Here is a 19,241-nt window from a genome sequence, read left to right as displayed (position 1 = left end):
GGAACTGCATAGAGCTGACGGTTTCACAACTCCTACATTTTACATTTTGTTTTATTTATTCATTTATTTATTTCTGAGATGGAGTCTCGCTCCTGTGGCCCAGGCTGGAGTGCAGTGGTGCGATCTCGGCTCACTGCAACCTCCGCCTCCCAGGTTCAAGCGATTCTTGTTCCTCAGCCTCCTGAGTAGCTGGGATTACAGGTGCCCGCCTTTACTCCCAGCTAATTTTGGTATTTTTAGTAGAGACAGGGTTTCACCATGTTGGCCAGGCTGGTCTCGAACTCCTGACATCAGGTGATCCGCCTGCCTTGGCCTCCCAAAGTGCTGGGATGGCTGGCATGAGCCACCGCGCACAGCCGCCAAAGCACTTTCCTTTCTTTTCTTTTCTTTTTTTGGAGACGGAGTTTCACTCTTGTCGCCCAGGCTGGAGTGCAGTGGCGCGATCTTGGCTCACCACAACCTCCGCCTCCCGGGTTCAAGCAATTCTCCTGACTCAGCCTCCCGAGTAGCTGGGATTACAGGCATGTACCACCAAGCCTGACTAATTTTGTATTTTTAGTAGAGACGGGGTTTCTCCATATTGAGGCTGGTCTCGAACTCCCAACCTCAGGTGATACACCTCCCCTGGCCTCCCAAAGTGTTGGGATTACAGGTGTGAGCCACCGTGCCTGGCCCATCAGAGCACTTTCTAGGAAGGCTGTACCCGCTTAGAGGTCCTTTGGCGGCATGTGACAGCTTGTATCCTCCTGTGTTCCTGCCAGCGTAGAGCCCAAAAGCTTTTCTTAATCTTTTTTTTTTTTTTTTTTTTTTTTTGAGATGGAGTCTCGCTCTTGTTTCCCAGGCTGGAGTGCAGTGGTGCAACCTCGGCTCACTGCAACCTCGGCCTCCTGGCTTCAAGCAACTCTCCTGCCTCAGCCTCCCAAGCAGCTGGGATTATAGGCACCTGCCACCACGCTCAGCTAATTTTTGTATTTTTAGTAGAGACAGGGTTTCACTGTATTGCCCAGGTTGGTCTCGAACTCCTGACCTCAGGTGATCTGTCCACCTTGGCCTCCCAAAGTGCTGGGATTACAGGTGTGAGCCATTGAGCCCGGCCTTCCTCTTAGATTTTCTTTTTCTTTTCTTTTCTTTTTTTTTTTTTTTTTTGAGATGGAGTCTCACTCTGTTTCCCAGGCTGGAGTGCAGTGGCATAATCTTGGCTCACTGCAACCTCTGCCTCCCAAGTTCAAGCAATTATCCTGCCTCAACCTCCCGAGTAGCTGGGACTACAGGCGCCCACCACCATGCCTAGCTAATTTTTTTTTTGCATTTTTAGTAGAGACAGGATTTCGCCATGTTGACCAGGCTGGTCTCGAACACCTGACCTCATGATATGCCCTCCTTGGCCTTCTAAAGTGCTGGGATTACAGGTGTGAACCACTGTGTCTGGCTTTTTTTTTTTTTTTTTTTTGAGATGGACTCTTAATCTGTTGCCCAGGCTGGAGTGCAGTGGCATGATCTTGGTTCATTGCAGCCTTTGCCTCTTGGGTTCAAGCAGTTCTCCTGCCTCATCTTCTTGAGTAGCTGGGATTATAATCACGCGCCATCACGCCCAGCTAATTTTTGTAGTTTTAGTAGAGACATGGTTTCACTGTGTTGGCCAGGCTGGTCTCGAACTTCTGACCTCATGTGATCCGCCCGCCTCGGGCTCCCAAAGTGCTGGGATTCCAGGCCTAAGCCACCACACCCAGCCCCTTCTAGATTTTCTAAGTATAAATCCTAGGGCCGGGCGCGGTGGCTCAAGCCTGTAATCCCAGCACTTTGGGAGGCCGAGACGGGCGGATCACGAGGTCAGGAGATCGAGACCATCCTGGTTCACACGGTGAAACCCCGTCTCTACTAAAAAATACAAAAAACCAGCCGGGCGAGGTGGCGGGCGCCTGTAGTCCCAGCTACTCGGGAGGCTGAGGCCGGAGAATGGCGTGAACCCGGGAGGCGGAGCTTGCAGTGAGCTGAGATCCGGCCACTGCACTCCAGCCTGGGCGACAGAGCTACACTCCGCCTCAAAAAAAAAAAAAAATAAATAAATAAATAAAAATAAATCCTAAAGCCCGTGAGGCCTGAGCGTTCCTGGTTTGTGGTGCAGCCCCCAGGGGTCCCCCTCCTGTTACCTCTTCCCTGGGCCAGTGAAGGGAAGGTGGACGGGATGGTGTGGGGCCGTGGGTCCCCATGCCTGGAGCCAAGCCCGGGGCATTTGCTTGCATGCTAAGAGCTTCCCCTCAGCAAGCCCTGGGCCAGGGAGAGAAGGAACAGCCTAGAGCCAGGAGAAAAGGGAGAGTGAGGCTGTTTATTGTGTATGAATTCACATTGTATCAACAACTCCACGTAATATTAAAACACTGCGAGAAAGTGGGTGCGGCACACCTGGAATTTTAAAAAAGTCAGAAATAAAAACAACCAGACATCCCAATGCAGATGGCATAGAACCTGCTAGAACCACAGGTGGCGGCTGGAAACAGGAGACAGGTCTTTACAAAGATTAGATCGGCAACGGTTCCGTGGACAGAGAAGGAGGCGCGGTTGGCCGGCGTATGGCTTCTGTGCAGAGGGCCCGAGGACATTTAATAAGTGATCCCTTGAGGAAGGGCGTGGTGGCTCCACCTCCACCCAGAAGCCCCCTCCTGGGTCACTCACACATGGGCAGGTGTGTGATGGCCCCTCCTACCTGCCCCAGAGCTTGGGCAGGATAAGGGCCTGTTAACTTGGAGATGGATGCGTGGCCTGGAGGCCTAGCGTTGCACCCCGGACACGGTGGCCGGCCGTCAAAGGGACCACGCAGAGAGAGGGAAAGTGGAGCACCTGCCACCCCGGCCCAGCCGCCCTGTTTATGTCCCCAGAGGCCAGAGGTCATAGCTGAGCTGTCTGTGCTTGGCCTGGGGTTACCCCTGGGGAGGGTGGGAGAAGGGTGCGTGTTCTGGCTCCTTCCTGGAGAGAGGAGGGCAGGGTAGGCGGAGCTGGTCCGGGAAGGTGCCCAGGTGGGTCACGACAGGGTCGGGGCCTGGCCCGCCGTGGCCCTTCACCTGGCAACTGGTTTCTCGCTCAGGACCGGGGAAGGCCCGTCAGAGACCCAGGCAGCAGAAGGAGAAACGGCCTTCTTGCTCCCACCTGACGCTGCCTTGTGTGTGTGTGTGCGTGGATGGGGGTGAGTGTCCTTAACTCTCTTTTTCCCCTGGTGTGGCTGAGAGACGCTGGTGTCCCCAAGGCTAGAGCTGCTGCTGCCACCCCCGCCCGCCAGCCCCTCATCTGGAGGTGCACGCACGCTCCTGGAAATGCCCATAAAACACGCGTTCACCCCAGGGATTCCCGGCAGAAAAGCACGTGCGGCGGTGGGTGTGTGGGCTCGTCTGCAAAAGTATTTTCCACACTGTGGTCACTGAGGTTTACTCTACAAGAAAAAAAAGGGGAGAATTTTTTTTTTTAATCCCCCAAGCTAGAAAATCCACAGGCTTCTGGCAATGGCCACCTCCCTGGGGTCCGGGAGATGGTGGGGTCCGGATAGCTCAGGGAACCCAAGGCCCTATGGACAGTGAAGGAGAGGCCAGCCTGTCCTTCCCCTCCCTGAGCCTCAGTTTACCTAGAACGCTTGGACCCCAGGCCCTCTGACTTCTGTGCAGGGTCCCGTCTGTGGGGCGGGAGGACGTGACTCTAGGGGCCTTTGGAGCTAAGAGTCCCTGGAAGCCGGGATTTAACCCCACCATCTCCACCAGCCTAGGAGGCCCGGCTGCCTGGGCTGTGTCTCTGCAGCGGCCTCCGTTCCCCGCTGGCATTTCTGGGGTCACATCGTTAGGACACACCAGTGGGGCCGGGCTTGGCACAGCTGTGCCCCCTCCTCCCTCTGCCCTGGCAGCGGGGGCTCAGGGATTAAGGCCTCTTTTAAGGAAAAACGGGCTGCGGTGCGTTTGTTCCCAGTTACCAAGATGGCTTGTTGGGAAGGGTGGGGGCAGGCAGGGTCTCCCTGCCTGGGGTCCTCCCGGGGTTTCTGGAACAGACTTTTGTCTCTTCCTGCCATTCCTGCTATGGGTGGTGGGGATGCCCACACCCCAAGCCCCGCCGGCTCCCAGCCCAACCACAGGAGGCTGCAGTCTGTGGGGAGCCCCTGGGGCTCTCCTGGGCCAACAGCAGGTTTGGTGGGGAGGGCTCCCCAAAGCCCCAGCCCTCCCGGACCGGCCGTAGAGAGCTGGGTGCCGGGGGTGGGGAGTCCAGCTGTTGTCTGTGGGAGCCGCCCGAGGTTGAGGAGTGAAGGTCACTCTCCCTGCACCGGCAACACACAGAACCCTCTAGCCTTGTGAGGTGGGAACCCCGGCAGTCGCCCCAGGAAGGGAGCTGAGCAGGGATCCCCGCCCCATGGGCCTGCACAGAGGACCTGGGCAGCCGTCCAGGAGCCCTCTTGGCACGGGTCCTTAGACGCCCATTTCCACTGGGACTGGAGGGATAGGGCTAGGCTAGTTTTTTTTTTTTTTTCTACTACTTGCTTCTGGGCCAGCCCCGTGGAGGGGGGCCGGGGCGGCCAGGCCTCCTGCAATCAGGGCTGTGTGGGGTCCCGGCGGCTCAGGGTCCAGCTCAGGGTCCAGCTCAGGCGTGGCCCCAGGTGACGCCAGCAGGCCCGGGAGGATGTGGCTGCACCTGCTCCCGTCTGTGCCGCAGAGGAGGACACAGTCGTCTTTCAGAAGCCTCCCCCTGACCCCATGGCATCTTCGATTTCCACTTGCCGCTGGGAGGAGTGACCCGTTCTGCGCCTAACGCATCTCCCGGCCTCAGGCAGCCGTCCCGGGTTGCACAGGGTGGAAAAGCGAAAAGATTGGGTTCGAGCGACAGGGCAACGTTTTGAGCGGACGTTTCGATCTCCGGGACAACGTCTCACCTCCCGGCGTCCTTCAAAGTCACTTCAAGATCATGGAACAGCTTTGTATACAGGGCAGCACAGGGGAGCCCCAGCCGCCCAGCCGCGGCTCCCCAGCCTGCATTTCTGTTTGAGAAATGTCTGTGGTGGATGTCAGAGGGTAGAACAAGCCGGAAGAACCAAGGATGGTCAAAGCCTCTCCCGGCCACACAGATGCCTCGAGCTGAAAACACGCCGGGCGGGGTGGCTCATGCCTGTAATCCCAGCACTTTGGGAGGCCGAGGCGGGGGAATCACGAGGTCAGGAGTTTGAGACCAGCCTGGCCAACATGGTGAAACCCCATCTCTACTAAAAATACAAAAATTAGCCGGGCGTGGTGGCACGTGCCTGTAGTCTCAGCTACTCAGGAGGCTGAGGCAGGAGAATCGCTTGAACTGGGGAGGCGGAGGTTGCAGGGAGCCGAGATCGTGCCACTGCACTCCAGCCCGGGTAACGAGAGCAAAATTCTATCTCAAAAAAAAAAAAAATCCAAAAACAGGATGGGCCGGGCCGGTGACCGCTCCCCTTGGGCAAGTCCCGAAAACCCGTTTCTGGCACAGAGGGGACCCTGAAGAAAGGATCCATGGCAAAAATCATGCAGGGGAGTCACACTTGTCAACTTTTCATAGGCGAAGTCCCCTCCCAGCCCCCACGGTCCATCGTGCATTCATTGCTTGATGGTACAGTTTAGCGACGGGTTCGACCACCACAATCCGAGTTTAGCCGTACGAAATAACAACTTTTTAAATGGAGAGATATTTCCAAAAAAGGTTCACGATGTCACCTCCCCCCCACCTCAATTTTACCTCTACTTAAAAACAACACAAAGCATCTCAGTGACCCCGTGAAGTCTTTTTACAAATGGCCAGTTCTCCCGTAACTGCTGCCACCGGGTGAAGTCACCTCCCTTCGCCCTCGGTGCCGCGTCCACAATCGAAACGGCAATGGAGATTTTTACAAATGGTTCCCACATCACTGGGGGATTTCAGTTACACCGAACGGGAAGTGGCCGTAAAGCCTCCATCCCAGCTTTGCCCAAACTGAGAGGGCCATGGGGTCGGACTCGAAACCCCATCTACACCTACAAGGTACATTCTACCCCATCCAGGCAGTGGGAACGTCTTTTTTGGGGGGAAGGGTGGATTTCTTTGGGAATTAAACGTTTTGGGGACTTGAGATGTTTTGTTTGAGCTAATTACTGAATGATGCCCTGCCTGAGACACAGAGAGAGAGCGCGAGAGCGAGAGAGAGAGAGCGCACATACGAGAACACAGTTATAAAATAATACAAGGTTTCTTGTCCTTAAAGGGGTTCTCGGAGGCAGGGACGCCGACCAGCAGGGGGTCGTTTCGGGCGTGTTGTTCACAGTAGCTCATGAGGTCAGACGCCGCTTTGGAGACCTGTGTTTGGGCACAAGGAGGAGAGAGGGGAGATATAAGAAGAGGCTGGCACACCCAGGTTCACAGCAGCGCCATTCCCAATAGCCACAGGCGGAAACCGCCCAGGAGCCCATTGACGGGGGCGTGGGCAAACAGTGTGGCCCGTCCACACACTGGAATATTACTCAGCCATGAAAAGGAGCGTGGCTCTGACATAGGCCACAATGTGGATGCATCTATTTTTTCTTTTCTTTTTTTTTTTTTTTTGAGACAGAATCTCGCTCTGTCGCCCAGGCTGGAGTGCAGTGGCGTGATCTCAGCTCACTGCAAGCTCTGCCTCCTGGGTTCAGGCCATTCTCCTGCCTCAGCCATCCGAGTAGCTGGGACTACAGGTGCTCACCACCACACCCAGCTAATTTTTTTTTGTATTTTTAGTAGAGACAGGGTTTCACTATGTTAGCTAGGATGGTCTCGATCTCCTGACCTTGTGGCCTCCCAAAGTGCTGGGATTACAGGCGTGAGCCACCGCGACTGGCCGTGGACGCATCTTAAGGACTTCACGCTCAGTGAGAGATGCCAGTCACAGAAGGCCACGCAGTGTGTGATCCCATTTCTTTCTTTCTTTCTTTCTTTTTTTTGAGATGGAGTCCCTCTCTGTCATCCAGCCCGGAGTGCAGTGGTGCAATCTTGGCTCACTGCAACCTCCACCTTGCGGGTTCAAGTGATTCTCCTGCCTCAGCCTCCCAAGTAGCTGGGATTATAGGCACGCACCACCACGCCTGGCTAATTTTTGTATTTTTAGTAGAGACGGGGTTTCACCATGTTGATCAGGCTGGTCTCGAACTCCTGACCTCGCAATCCGCCCACCTCAGCCTCCCAAAGTGCTGGGATTACAGGTGTGAGCCATAGCGACTGGCCTAAAAAAGGATTTTTTTTTTTTTTTAAAAGAAAAGGCTGGACTTCCTTCAGCACGCGTTGACAGATTTAGAACACAAAGGGTCAGGGACAGAGGGACCCTGCTTTCGGAGTCCAAGACCTCATTCTCACCCCAAGGAAGGAAGGTCCTGATAGGAAAATGCTGCCTGCACATTTGACGAGCTTGAGGGAGGTTTCAGTGACACCCAGCCAGGTGGCTGTGCCCGGTGAGGATGAGATAAGCTTGTCTCCATCTTTCTTGTGCAGCCTGAACCCCCTGATGACTCCGAACCCCAGAGGGGCTGATGCTTCTGGTCACAGGAGGGACCCCCTGCCGCCAGCCTGCCCCAGGCCACACGCCCATCTCTCCTGGCCATGCCTTTGGGGGTGCCACTGCCACTCCCCGCTTAGCTCACCCCAGCAGGGCTGGGGCTGGGGTGTCGGGTGTCCTGGGTCAGGCTAAACAGGGACATGTCCGTCTGGCCCTGGATCTCATCCTGTAACCGGTAACTGTGTCTCTGTAGGACTCAGCGACCTTTCTCTCCTCTCTTTTTCCCCTGAAAGGTGAGAGGGCGATCACAGGGGGAGGATTCGATGTGGCAGGGGTGAGGGGATGATCCGAGAAGGATCACAACATCGATTCATGGAGGTGCCTTTGTTGTCTGCTTTTGAGACAGGGTCTCGCTCTGTCCCCCAGGCTGGAGTGCAGTGGTGCTATCCTAGCTCACTGCAGCCTCCACCTCCTGGGCTCAAGTGATTCTCCCGCCTCAGCTGGGAGTACCTGACTAGCTGGGACTACAGGAGTGAGTCACTACACCTGGCCATCATTTTTTATTTTTATTATTTATTTATTTATTTATTTATGAGACAGAGTCTCGCTCTGTCAGTCAGGCTGGAGTGCGGTGGCGTGATCTCTACTCACTGCAACCTCCGCCCCCTGGGTCCAAGCAATTCTCCCACCTCGGCCTCCCAAGTAGCTGGGACTACAGGTACCCGCCACCACACCACAGTAATTTTTGAACTTTTAGTAGAGACAAGGTTTCACCATGTTGGCCAGGCTGGTCTCGAACTCCTGACCTCAGGTGGCCCACCCACCTAGGCCACCCAAAGTGCTGGGATTACAGGCATGAGCCACCATGCCCGGCCTGGCCATAATTTTTAGAATAATTTTCTTGTACAGATGAGGGTCTCACCATGTTGCCCAGGCTGGTCTCAAACTCCTGGGCTCAGGCGATCCTCCCGCCTAGGCCTCTGGAAGCACTGGGGTTACAGGCATGAGCCACCTTGCTTGGCTAGTACCTCTGCATCCCAGATCCTCCGTCCTCCTTTGGGCCCCAAGGATACCTGGGACCTGGGCCCCTCAAAAGGCCAGGAGCCTGTGGGACAGCTTTGGGGTCTGGCCCAGCTGGGCAGCCGGGGAACACACATGCCCACGGAGGGAGCCCACTGGCCGTGGCCTGTGATGACTCGGACCTGGCCTGCTTTCTAGGCTTCTATTTGGGAAGCGGCTGTCCTGGACGACAGAAATAGCCTCCAGACCCTGAAAATAGCTGGCGTTGTGGCTCCAGCACGCGGCCCCTTGGCACCACCCCCCATGCCCGCGGCGCTGGGCTGGAGAGCCCCAAGATCGTTGCCGTTGAGGCTCTGTGGTTCTGGTCGCCGAGTTGGAGCTGGGGATATAAAACCTCAGGCGGGACTGGGAGCGGGGACGGGTCAAATCCTGGCTCCCCTGAGGCCCGACATTCAAAGGGGCCATGGGGGCTCCTCCTCAACATCAAACGGGGCAGGATGAGTCACCGCCCTCCGCCCGGGCTGGGGGCTGGCACCGACTCATAAAAGGAAAACCACTTCAACCAGAGCTTTCTCTTTCTTCAGCCTGAAGGAATGCTTTGAATGCTCAGGTCTGTCCTCAGCAGTCAGATTTCTGGAACATTCAGACACCTCGTGGGAGGCAGACCCCTCCCCTCCTGGCTGGATACCAGCCGGTGGTGGCGTGATGGGGTCTGGTGGGGGCTCAGAGCTGCGCTGGAGGGAGGCTCACTGGCCGATCAGAACCGTGTCTGACTCCTGCGCCACCTGGCCAGCAGGGATGAGTCTGTCCGTCCCCAACTGGGAGCAAAACAAGGGCCGGGCACCCCTTCCTCATAAATTCCCATGGCCAGTAATGACGCGCTGGGGGCAGGTACTGGAGAACTGAGTTCTGAGTGGATACGTGGGGTGATGGCTGATTTTATGGGGGTACTAGGGCGGGCCATGGTGCCCCAGGGTTTGGTTAAACGTTTATTTTATTTTATTTTTGAGACAGAGTCTCGCCCTGTCGCCCAGGCTGGAGTGCGATGGCACAATCTTGGCTCACTGCAACCTCTGCCTCCCAGGTTCAAGCTATTCTCCTGACTCAGCCTCCCAAGTGGCTGGGACTACAGGCGTCTGCCACCACGCCTGGTTAACTTTTTTGCAATTTTAGTAGAGACTATTTTTCACCATATTGGCCAGGCTGGTCTCGAACCCCTGACTTTGTGATCTACCCACCTCAGCCTCCCAAAGTGCTGGGATTACAGGCGTGAGTCACCATGCCCGGCCAATTAAATGTTTTTCTAGATGTTGCTGTGAAGGTTGTTTTTTCTTTCCTTTTTTTTTTTTTTTTGATAGAATGTTGCATCTTGCTCTATTGCCCAGGCTGGAGTGCAATGGCATGATCTCGGCTCACTGCAACGTCCCACGTCCAAGTGATTCTCCTGCCTCAGCCTCCCAAATAGCTGGGGTTACAGGCATGCACCACCACCCCTGGGTAATTTTTTTTGTATTTTTAGTAGAGATGGGGTTTCACCATGTTGGCCCGGCTGGTCTCAAACCCCTGACCTCAGGTGATCTGCCCACCTCAGCCTCTCAAAGTGCTGGAATTACTGAGCCACTGCGCTCAGCCTGTTTTTTATTTTGTAGGGATGGGGTCTTGCTATGTTGTTGCCCAGGCTGGGATTGAACACCTGACCTCAAGTGATCCTCCTGCCTCAGCCTCCCAAAGTGCTGGGATTACAGGTGTGAGCCACTGAGCCTGCCATGCAAAAGTCTGGTGTTTTTTTTTAATGTGATTCACCTTTAAATCTGTAGACTTCAAGCACAGCAGGTGACTGTCTGTAATGCAGGTGAGCCTCATCTAATCAGTTGAAGGACTTGAGAAAAAGCCTGGGGTCCTCCCAGGAGGAAGGCACTCTGCCAGGTGTTCCAGCTGCAGCACCAACTCTTCCCTGGGTCTCCAGCCTGCTGGCCTGCACTGCAGATTTCAGAGCTTGCCTTAAAATAAATCTCTCTTGACTGGGCGCAGCTTCAAGTATGATCCTTGTGAGAAACTTCATATGGGCCAGGCACCGTGTCTCATGCCTGGAATCCCAGCATGTTGGGAGGCCGAGGTGGGTGCATCAACTGAGGTCAGGAGTTCAAGACCAGCCTGGCCAATACAGTGAAACACCGTCTCTACTGAAAATACAAAAAAATTAGCCGGGCGTGGTGGTGCATGCCTGTAATCCCAGCTGCTTGGGAGGCTGAGACAAGAGAATCGCTTGAACCTGGGAGGTGGAGGTTGCAGTGACCTGAGATCGTGCCATTGCACTCCAGCCTGGGCGACAGAGTGAGACTCCGTCTCAAACAAACAAACAAACAAACAAATCCTTCAAACGACATAGAAGTGAAAAAAGTAGACAGGACACGCCATCTCCTCCTGCCCGGGACTGTGTCTCTCAGTTTAATTTGCATCCGTCACAGCCACGGAGCTGGACAGAGCAATGCAGATGAGGATGGCAAAGTGCTCTGTCACGATGACTGTCTCCATGGGGCCCCAGTGCATTTACAAAGCATGTTACGTTGCCGCACGAACCCATGAGATAGGTGTTAGATCAGTTGCCTCTTTCTGCCAAGGAAATGGAGGCTCAGAGAGGTTAAGGGAGGGCCCCAAGGTCACACAGCAAGAGGCACAGCTGTGGGGCAAGCCTCTGCCCTCCCGTCGAGCCTCCTGTCCACCATTTGCGGGGCACCCACGGGCCTCTCCCCTCCTCTTCCTGGCGTCCGCCGGGCTCACCTTGATACGTTCAATCCCGGCTTCTATGCGTAGCTGTTCCACCAGCTTCCGGGCCTGTGCTATGTTGTTAGTGGCTGACATTGTCTGCCATCAGCTCTGGGCCCCGTTGTCCAGAGAGCTGTGGGGGAAGCAGAGGGGTGTGGGTCAAAGCTCAGGTCAGGCCTCTGGGTGGCAGCAGGGGTGCCCAGCCTTGGCTCAACCTTCCCAACTCTGGGCACAACCACTTTGCCTCTGGGTGGGGACCAGGGGCCTCAGTGTACACAGAACTGGTACTCAATAAAAGGATACACAATACAAGGTACACAATAAAAGGATCAATTAAAAAAAAATCCCTTTGACACCGCCCAGCCTCCTTGGTTTCCAGCATAGAGCCTGGCACGCCATCAGCCGTGACAATCCTCTGTGAGAGTTTGCAGAAGGAGGGAATGAAAGGGCAAAGGCAGGCCAGGCACGGTGGCTCATGCCTGTAGCCCCAGTACTCTGGGAGGCCAAGACGGGCAGATCACGAGGTCAGGAGATCGAGACCATCCTGGTTAACATGGTGAAACACCATCTCTACTAAAAAAAAAATATACAAAAAAATTAGCCGGGCGTGGTGGCAGGTGCCTGTAGTCCCAGCTACTCAGGAGGCTGAGGCAGGAGAATGGTGTGAACCCGGGAGGTGGAGCTTGCAGTGAGCCAAGATCATGCCACTGCACTCCAGCCTGGGCGACAGAGCAAGACGCCATTTCAAAAAAAAAAAAAAAAAAAAAAAAAAGAGAAAGGGCAAAGGCAATAGGTCAGGCCTCTGGAGAAGGGAGGACTTACACAGGCTCCTAAGTGGACTGCCGCAGTCCCATGGCAGGAGTTCTTGCCCTCCAGGGGACAGTGGGGACAGTGGGTGATGTCTGGGGATATCTGTGGCTGTGGGGGGGGTGCTCCTGGCATGGAGTGGGTTGGGTGGAGGCCAGGGACATTGCTTAGCTCCCTGCATGCCCAGGACGGCCCCATGCCAGGGAAGGATCCAACCCCGATGTCCATAGTGCCCAGGGGAGACCCCGGGTCAGGGCAGGGATCACAGCAGAACCCCCGATGACTGTCCTTTGTTTTTTTTGAGATGGAGTTTTACTCTGTCGCCCAGGCTGGAGTGCAGTGGCACGATCTCGGCTCACTGCAACCTCTGCCTCCCGGGTTCAAGCGATTCTCCTGCCTCAGCCTCCCGAGTAGCTGGGACTACAGGCCCCCGCCACCACGCCTGGCTAATTTTTGTATTTTTAGTAGAGACAGGGTTTCACCATGTTGGCCAGGCTGGTCTCGATCTCCTGACCTCAGGTGATCCACCCTCCTCGGCCTCTCAAAGTGCTGGGATGACAGGTGGGAGCCGCCGCGCCCGGCCTGTCCTCCATGTCCTTCATACTGAACCAGTCAGGAGCCCATGCTGTTGCTTCTTGAATTATCCTGGAGCAATCCAGGACCTTAACAGGGCAGATGATCACGGGATGCAGAGTCTTTTGGGGGTCCGTGGAATCCCCCAAGATCTCATCTGGGGGTGACTCTGCCCTGCATGGAGCACTGGGTTATGTCTGGGACATTTGTGGCTGTCATGACTTGGGGGTGCTCCTGGCAGGGCGTGGGTGGAGGCCAGGGATGCTGCTCAGCACCCTGCAGTGGCCAGGATGGCCCCACTGCAGGGAACAATCCAGCCCCACGTGTCAGCAGTGTCCAGGCTAGAGAAACCTGCTTAGTAGGACCCAGCGAGGGGGTCGGTGCTGATGGGGGTGGCAGGGGCAGGGGCCAGGTTCAAGAGTCCTGGGCAGCTGCAGTCCCAGTCGGGCGTTTGTGAGCAGTTAATTAAGCCGCACCTTGTTTCCATCATAACTCATGGCATTGCTGTCTGTTTTGCAGAGCCAGGCAGCCGCAGAGAAGCCAAGGCAGATTCCAGAGTTTTCAAAAAATGCCTACTTAGTGATAAGAAGGAAAGGACCATCCATGCATATCACACTGCAGGGGAATCTCCAGGGCCTAGGATGTGTAGCATGGTTCTGTTTGTATAATGTGTTTAAGAGGACTTTTTATAGACAGAGTCTTGCTCTGTCACCCAGGCTGGAGTGCAGTGGCGCGATCTCAGCTCACTGCAACCTCCGCTTCTCCCTTCCAGTGCCACTCCCACTTCAGCCTCCTGAGTAGCTGGGATTACAGGTGCATGTGCCACCACGCCTGGCTAATCGTTGTATTTTTGGTAGAGATGGGGTTTTACCACGTTTGCCAGGCTGGTCTCAAACTCCCGGCCTCAAGTGATCTGCCTGTCTTGGCCTCCCAAAGTTCTGGGATTACAGGCATGAGCCACCATGCCTGGCCCAAGGACAACATTTTGGAAACAGAGAACAGATTAACGGTTGCCAGGGATCAGGAAGGGGCAGGGGCTGGGAGGGAGATAGGTCTCTGTATAAAAGGGCAACACAGCCAGGCACGGTGGCTCTTGCCTGTAATCCCAGCACTTTGGGAGGCTGAGATGGGAGGATCACTTGAGTCCAGGAGTTTGAGGCCAGCCTAGGCAACATAGCAAGAGCCCCTCACTACAAAAAATTTAAAAATTAGCTGGGCATAGGTGACACACTCCTGTAGTCTCAGCTACTTGGGAGGCTGAGGTGGGAGGATCTCCTGAGCCTGGGAGGTTGAGGCCAGACTGGGCAACTTAGTGAGACCCCATCTCTGAATGAATACGTAGACAAAAGGGCAACATGAATGATCCCTATTAGTGCCTCAACGACGGTGATGAATCCACAAGCCTATACGGGTGATAAACACACAGACAGCCTCACACACTCACACACCAGCAGGCACAATACTGAATACTACGGAACCGAGTGAGGCTGGTGGGTGTGTGACTGTCAACCTCACACACTCACACACCAGCCGGTACAATACTGAATACTACGGAACCGAGCGAGGCTGGTGGGTGTGTGACTGTCTAGCTGTGATCCTGCCCGTAGCTTTACCAAATGTTACCACCGGGGACGGCCGGGGAATGACACACAGAATTCCTGTACATTCTTTGTTAGCACTGGATGTGACTCCACGGTGATCTCAATGAAAGGATCAATTAAAAAAAAAATCCCTTTGACACCACCCAGCCTCCTTGGTTTCCAGCAGACGTCCCGCCCCCCCCCTTTTTGGGGGCGGAGAAGGCCCAATCTGTCTGCTCTGGAGGCAGGGCCCACGTGTGGCTGCTCAGAAGGCTCTGATTCCAGAGAGCTTCAAAGCAGCCACAAAACATCCAACTCAGGGAAAACCGCCCTTGGTTGGGCTTAAAAATACCTAAATTACTCAGTGCTAAAAATACGCGCACACAGAGAACAAATGGGCTGGCCCCACCTCCTGTTTTCCTTGGAAGGCCAGGGGGTCCTATTTAGCATCCACAGTCAGGAATGTCCACCCAGACCATGGACCCCTGCTGCCCTGGGCAGCCACCCCCGCAATTTCCACGTGAGCATCAGGCCCTGAGCCTTGCTGGCTTTTCTGTTTTGGGCGAAATTCCCTGGGAGATGCTCCCTTTGGGCTGGGTAATAACTCAGGCCTGCCAGAAAGGCCAGAGAGGGCTGTGCTGTGTGTGTGTCTGTGTGTGTGCATGTGTGTCTATGTTTATTTGCATGTATGTCAATTATGTGCATGTGACTGTACACGTATGTGTGGGTGTGTGTGCATTCACGTGGTGTGCATGTCAGTGTACACATGTGTATGAATGCACGTGCACATATGAATGTATGTGTACTTTGCGTGTGCATGTGTGTGCACATGCGTATGCTGGCATGCATGAGTGTGCATATGTGTGTGTGCACACATATCTGCATACGTGTGTATGTGTACATGCGAACACATGGATGTGCATGTCAGCATGCATGAGTCTGTGCATCAGTGCATGTGTGTACATGAACATGTGTGTACATGAGCATCTGTGAGTGCATGTACATATCTACATGTGTGTGTGCACGCCTGCATATGAGGGTGTGCATAGGTGGATTTGCATACGTGCATGTGTGTGGGCACGCATGTCAGTGTGCACGTGTGTATGTGCACGTGTGCGGACATGCCACTGCATAGGTGTGTGTGCACACGTGTGTGGGCATGCATGTCACTATGAATGTGTGCACGTGTGTGTGGGCATGTCACTGCATATGCGTGTGCATGCGCGTGTGTGAGCGTGTATGTCACTATGGGTGTGTACACGTGTGTGGGCATGTGTAGATGTCACTGTAGGTGTGTGGATATGTGAGTGCATGGGTGTGTACATGCGTGTCTGCATGTGTACATGCGTGCGTGTGTGTGTGCACGGGCGTGCATGTGTATGCTCGTGCTGAGATGCCGAGACTCAGACACAGATTGCATCACCCACGCAGTCACCTTCCCAAGTCCCCGTCTCGGTGGTGTCACCAGCCCGCACTGACTCAGGAGCAGCCATGCCCGCAGCTGAGGACTAAGCCAGCAGCAGCAGAACTGGCCACGCGCTGAGTCAGCCAGGAACGCCCCTCCCAGCTGCCTCCCTGCAGAGGCGCACGGGTGCCCGGCACCCCGACCTGAATGCGCTTGCCTCGGGCCTGGGGCCGGGGAAGCTGTGGGGGGGGGCGGGAGCAGGCAGCTCCGGGGGCAGGGCCAGGTGGTCAAAGCTGCACACAGTCCCCGAAGTCCCCGAAGCACCGTCCTGAGTGTGGGCTCTGCCTCGGTGCACAGGCCCCTTCAGGCAGGCTAGGCGCCAGGCGAGGCTCTCCAAAAATAAAACTTAAGAGGGACGCTGCCCGGCCCGGGCCGGCCTCCTAGCAAAAGGCTCTTAGCCACACCCGAGTCTAAGCCCGCCTCGTGCAGAAAAATCCCACTCGTGCCTGAAAGTCAAGAAGGATGAGGGTACCCCCCACCCCAGGGCATAGTGGAAATCTTTGGTTGCTCAAGGAAGGGTGACCAGCCCCGAAACAGAGAGCAGACCTGAGCTGATTAGACACGAGGCTCCAGTGCACACCAGGGCTGAACAAAACCGCAGGAGAGGAGCTGGCAGCACCGGCAGGGAGGGAGGTGGGAGCACAGGAGCCTCCCGGGTAGCCGTCGCCCTCTAACCCCTTGCTCGGGCAGTTACCCCGAGGGAAAAAAATGAAAAGAAATAAAAAGCTACAGATAGAAAGGCGTTTATAATTGTGTTATGTGTAAGAGTGAAAAATTAGAATGCAAGTGCTCTACTTCCTTTTTTTTTTTTTTTTGAGACGGAGTCTCGCTCTGTTGCCCAGGCGGGAGTGCGATGGCACGATCTCCGCTCACTGCAGCCTCTGCGTCCCGGGTTCAAGCGATTCTCCTGCCTCAACCTCCTGAGTGGCTGGGATTACAGGTGCCCGCCACCATGCCCATTTAATTTTTGTATTTTTAATAGAGACATGGTTTCACCACATTGGCCAGGCTGGTCTCGAACACCTGATCTCAGGTGATCCATCCACCTCGACCTCCCAAAGTGCTGGGATTACAGGCGTGAGCCACTGCGCCCGGTCTGCTATTAGTTTATAATATAAACTTATACTATATTATAATACAGTATAATATTATACATTTATTACATATTTGTATATTTTGTTATATATTATGTTTACTCATATATTTATATTTATACTCTATATTTATGTCATTTATCACACATTTATTACATACTTGAAGATTCATTCATGATATATTCATATCAGTTTTGTATTACTAATATATAGTTTTATTAGTGTTTAGTATTTGTATTATACACTTATTGCATACATATTTGTATCTTTATTCATCATTTATATAATGTATGCATTATTAATTATATAGTTTGATTTCTATTTTGACATTTACGTTGTTTGCTATTGATTTTGTATTTATAATATATTTAGATTGCTATTTTATATCTGTATATATGTATTCATTATATAGTTATATCATCTGTTATAGGTTTATTGAATATCGTTTATCGTACCTTTTTTTTTTTGAGATGGAGTCTCGCTCTGTTGCCCAGGCTGGAGTGCAGTGGTGCAATCTTAGCTCACTGCAACCTCTGCCTCCTGGGTTCAAGCGATTATCCTGCCTCAGCCTCCTGAGTAGCTGGGACTATAGGTGTGCGTCACCACGCCTGGCTAATTTTTGTATTTTTAATAGAGATGGGGTTTCACCATGTTGGTCAGGCTGGTCTCAAACTCCTGACCTAGTGATCCACCCGCCTGGGCCTCCCAAAGTGCTGGGATTACAGGTGTGAGCCACCGCGCCCGGCCCTGTCTTTTTTATTTTGAAATAATTAAGGACTCAGGCAGTTGCAAACATAGTCCAGGGAGCCCCGTGCACCCGCTCCCGGTCCCCTCCAGGGCAACGTCATCTGTGACTATGAGATAGTATCAGAACTGGGACCCTGAGGTCAGCCCAACGCTGTGTCTCAGACGACACCAGCGCCCCCCCCACCCCCGCCCCTCATCTGGGGGTACAGAGGGAGTTTTGGTATCTCGCATCCCTCCAGGAAGGTGGCCTGGGTCCCTCTCTGGGGGCATCGCCCCTCTGGAGCTGTGCCCCTACCTGCGGGCCTGTCCTCACTGGGTGGAGGAGAGGAGGTGTGGCCTAAATGTTTGCTGAGCAGATGGCTAGGCAGACAAAGACCCAAAACTGTGACAAAATTGACAGTGGTATCAGTAAAGAGAGACACAGCCTAGGGCCTCAGTCTGCAAAGCTGGCTGAACTCCAAAGTTCATAAAATCCTAAAGAGACCTGATCTAAACTTGGAAGTTTAACTCACTCCAGTACAGGCCCTCTCCCTCTGGCTGGATCCTTCTCTGGGGTGGGGCCGTCCTGGGCACTGCAGGGTGCTGGGCAGCATCCCTGGTCTCCACCCACTCCATGCCAGGAACACCTTCCCCCCGCCTCACAGTCACGACAAGCACAAATGTCCCCAGACTTGGACAGGTGTCCCCTGGGGGAAAAATTTAGGCCTTTATGGAACTCCCTTATCAGGAGAAATCCTGCAGCTCAGAGCGGTTCCCTTAGGCAAAATGCAAAGAGTTTGAACCCAGCTGACTGAAGGCCCCAAGAAATAAACGCTACTGAATGAAAATATGCTGGGCGTGGTGGCTCACACCTGTAATCCCAGAACTGGGGAGGATGAGGCAGGTGGGTCATTTGAGGTCAGGAGTTCAAGAACAGCCTGGCCAACATGGTGAAACCCCGTGTCTGCTATGAATACAAAAAAATGAGCCAGGCGTGGTAGCGCATGCCTGTAATTCTAGCTACTTGGGAGGCTGAGGGCAGGAGAATCGCTGGGACCCAGGAGGTGGAGGTTGCAGTGAGCCAAGATCGTGCCACTGCACTCCAGCCTGGGTGACAGAGTGAGACCCTGTCTAAAAAAAAGAAAAAAAAAGGAAACAGAGGAGTGTTTCCAAAAGGACTTTAATTTTATTAGCCTCCCAGAACGCTTTGTGATTAGGAGATGCCCCACATGGCGGGAGCCTTCCCCCAGATGTGAGCCCCATGGCATTTGAAGGGAGTGAGACCACAGCTCCCACAGAAGAGGGAACTCTGGAAGGCCAGAAATCTGCCCTGCCTCTACCAAGCTGTGTGACCTTGGGAAAGTTGCCTTCCCTCTCTGAGCCCCAGTGACCTCTGTTGAAATTCACAGAAGGACACTCTCATCTCTGCACCAGGCCTGCCCCCCAGGTTCCTGTGCCAGGAAACGGCGGTTCCAGAGTCTGACAGGCAAGAAGAGGACCCTCTTCTAGGGACCTGTGGCAGCTGCCAAATATAAACACAGCTGCTGGAAAGACAAGGTGGTTGGAACATCCTGCACCCAGCGAATGTGGACAGGCCGGTTTGCCCGGAGCTCTTGAGAAATCTCACTCCCCATGGACTTGCACCCTGTCACCACTCCCCTGACCTGCCCTGAGGCTGGGGTGCAGGAGGGAATTGCAACAGCCCCACCGGCCCTGGAGAGACCTGG

At 54.2% G+C, this 19,241-nt stretch overlaps 2 protein-coding genes across 2 annotated transcripts in view; both read right to left on the bottom strand.

Annotated features, from left to right (window-relative positions):
* Positions 1–2,306: 2,306 nt before the first annotated feature.
* Positions 2,307–3,409, bottom strand: LOC103234326 (uncharacterized; the record flags this gene model as incomplete). The annotated part of the gene is given in 3 exon segments (XM_007996042.3): positions 2,307–3,176; positions 3,178–3,207; positions 3,209–3,409. Coding segments are annotated over 3 exon segments (489 nt in total), but the record flags the coding sequence as incomplete, so codon positions are not given.
* The window catches only part of GNG7 (G protein subunit gamma 7), a 205,075-nt gene continuing 188,140 nt past the window's right edge, over positions 2,307–19,241 (bottom strand). Inside the window, exons 4-5 of the mRNA XM_037994519.2 lie at positions 11,285–11,402; positions 2,307–6,318 (exon numbers count right to left, since the gene is read on the bottom strand). Of these exons, the coding sequence (XP_037850447.1) occupies positions 6,193–6,318; positions 11,285–11,365 (207 nt within the window). The 5' untranslated portion in view covers positions 11,366–11,402 and the 3' untranslated portion in view covers positions 2,307–6,192. The remainder of the gene's footprint in view (positions 6,319–11,284; positions 11,403–19,241) is intronic.

This window comes from Chlorocebus sabaeus, chromosome 6 (genome assembly GCF_047675955.1).
Source record: "Chlorocebus sabaeus isolate Y175 chromosome 6, mChlSab1.0.hap1, whole genome shotgun sequence".
Taxonomy (NCBI): Eukaryota; Metazoa; Chordata; class Mammalia; order Primates; family Cercopithecidae; genus Chlorocebus; species Chlorocebus sabaeus.
The sequence above is the reverse complement of the archived record's forward strand: the minus strand, read 5'-3'. Positions and strand labels throughout refer to the sequence as shown.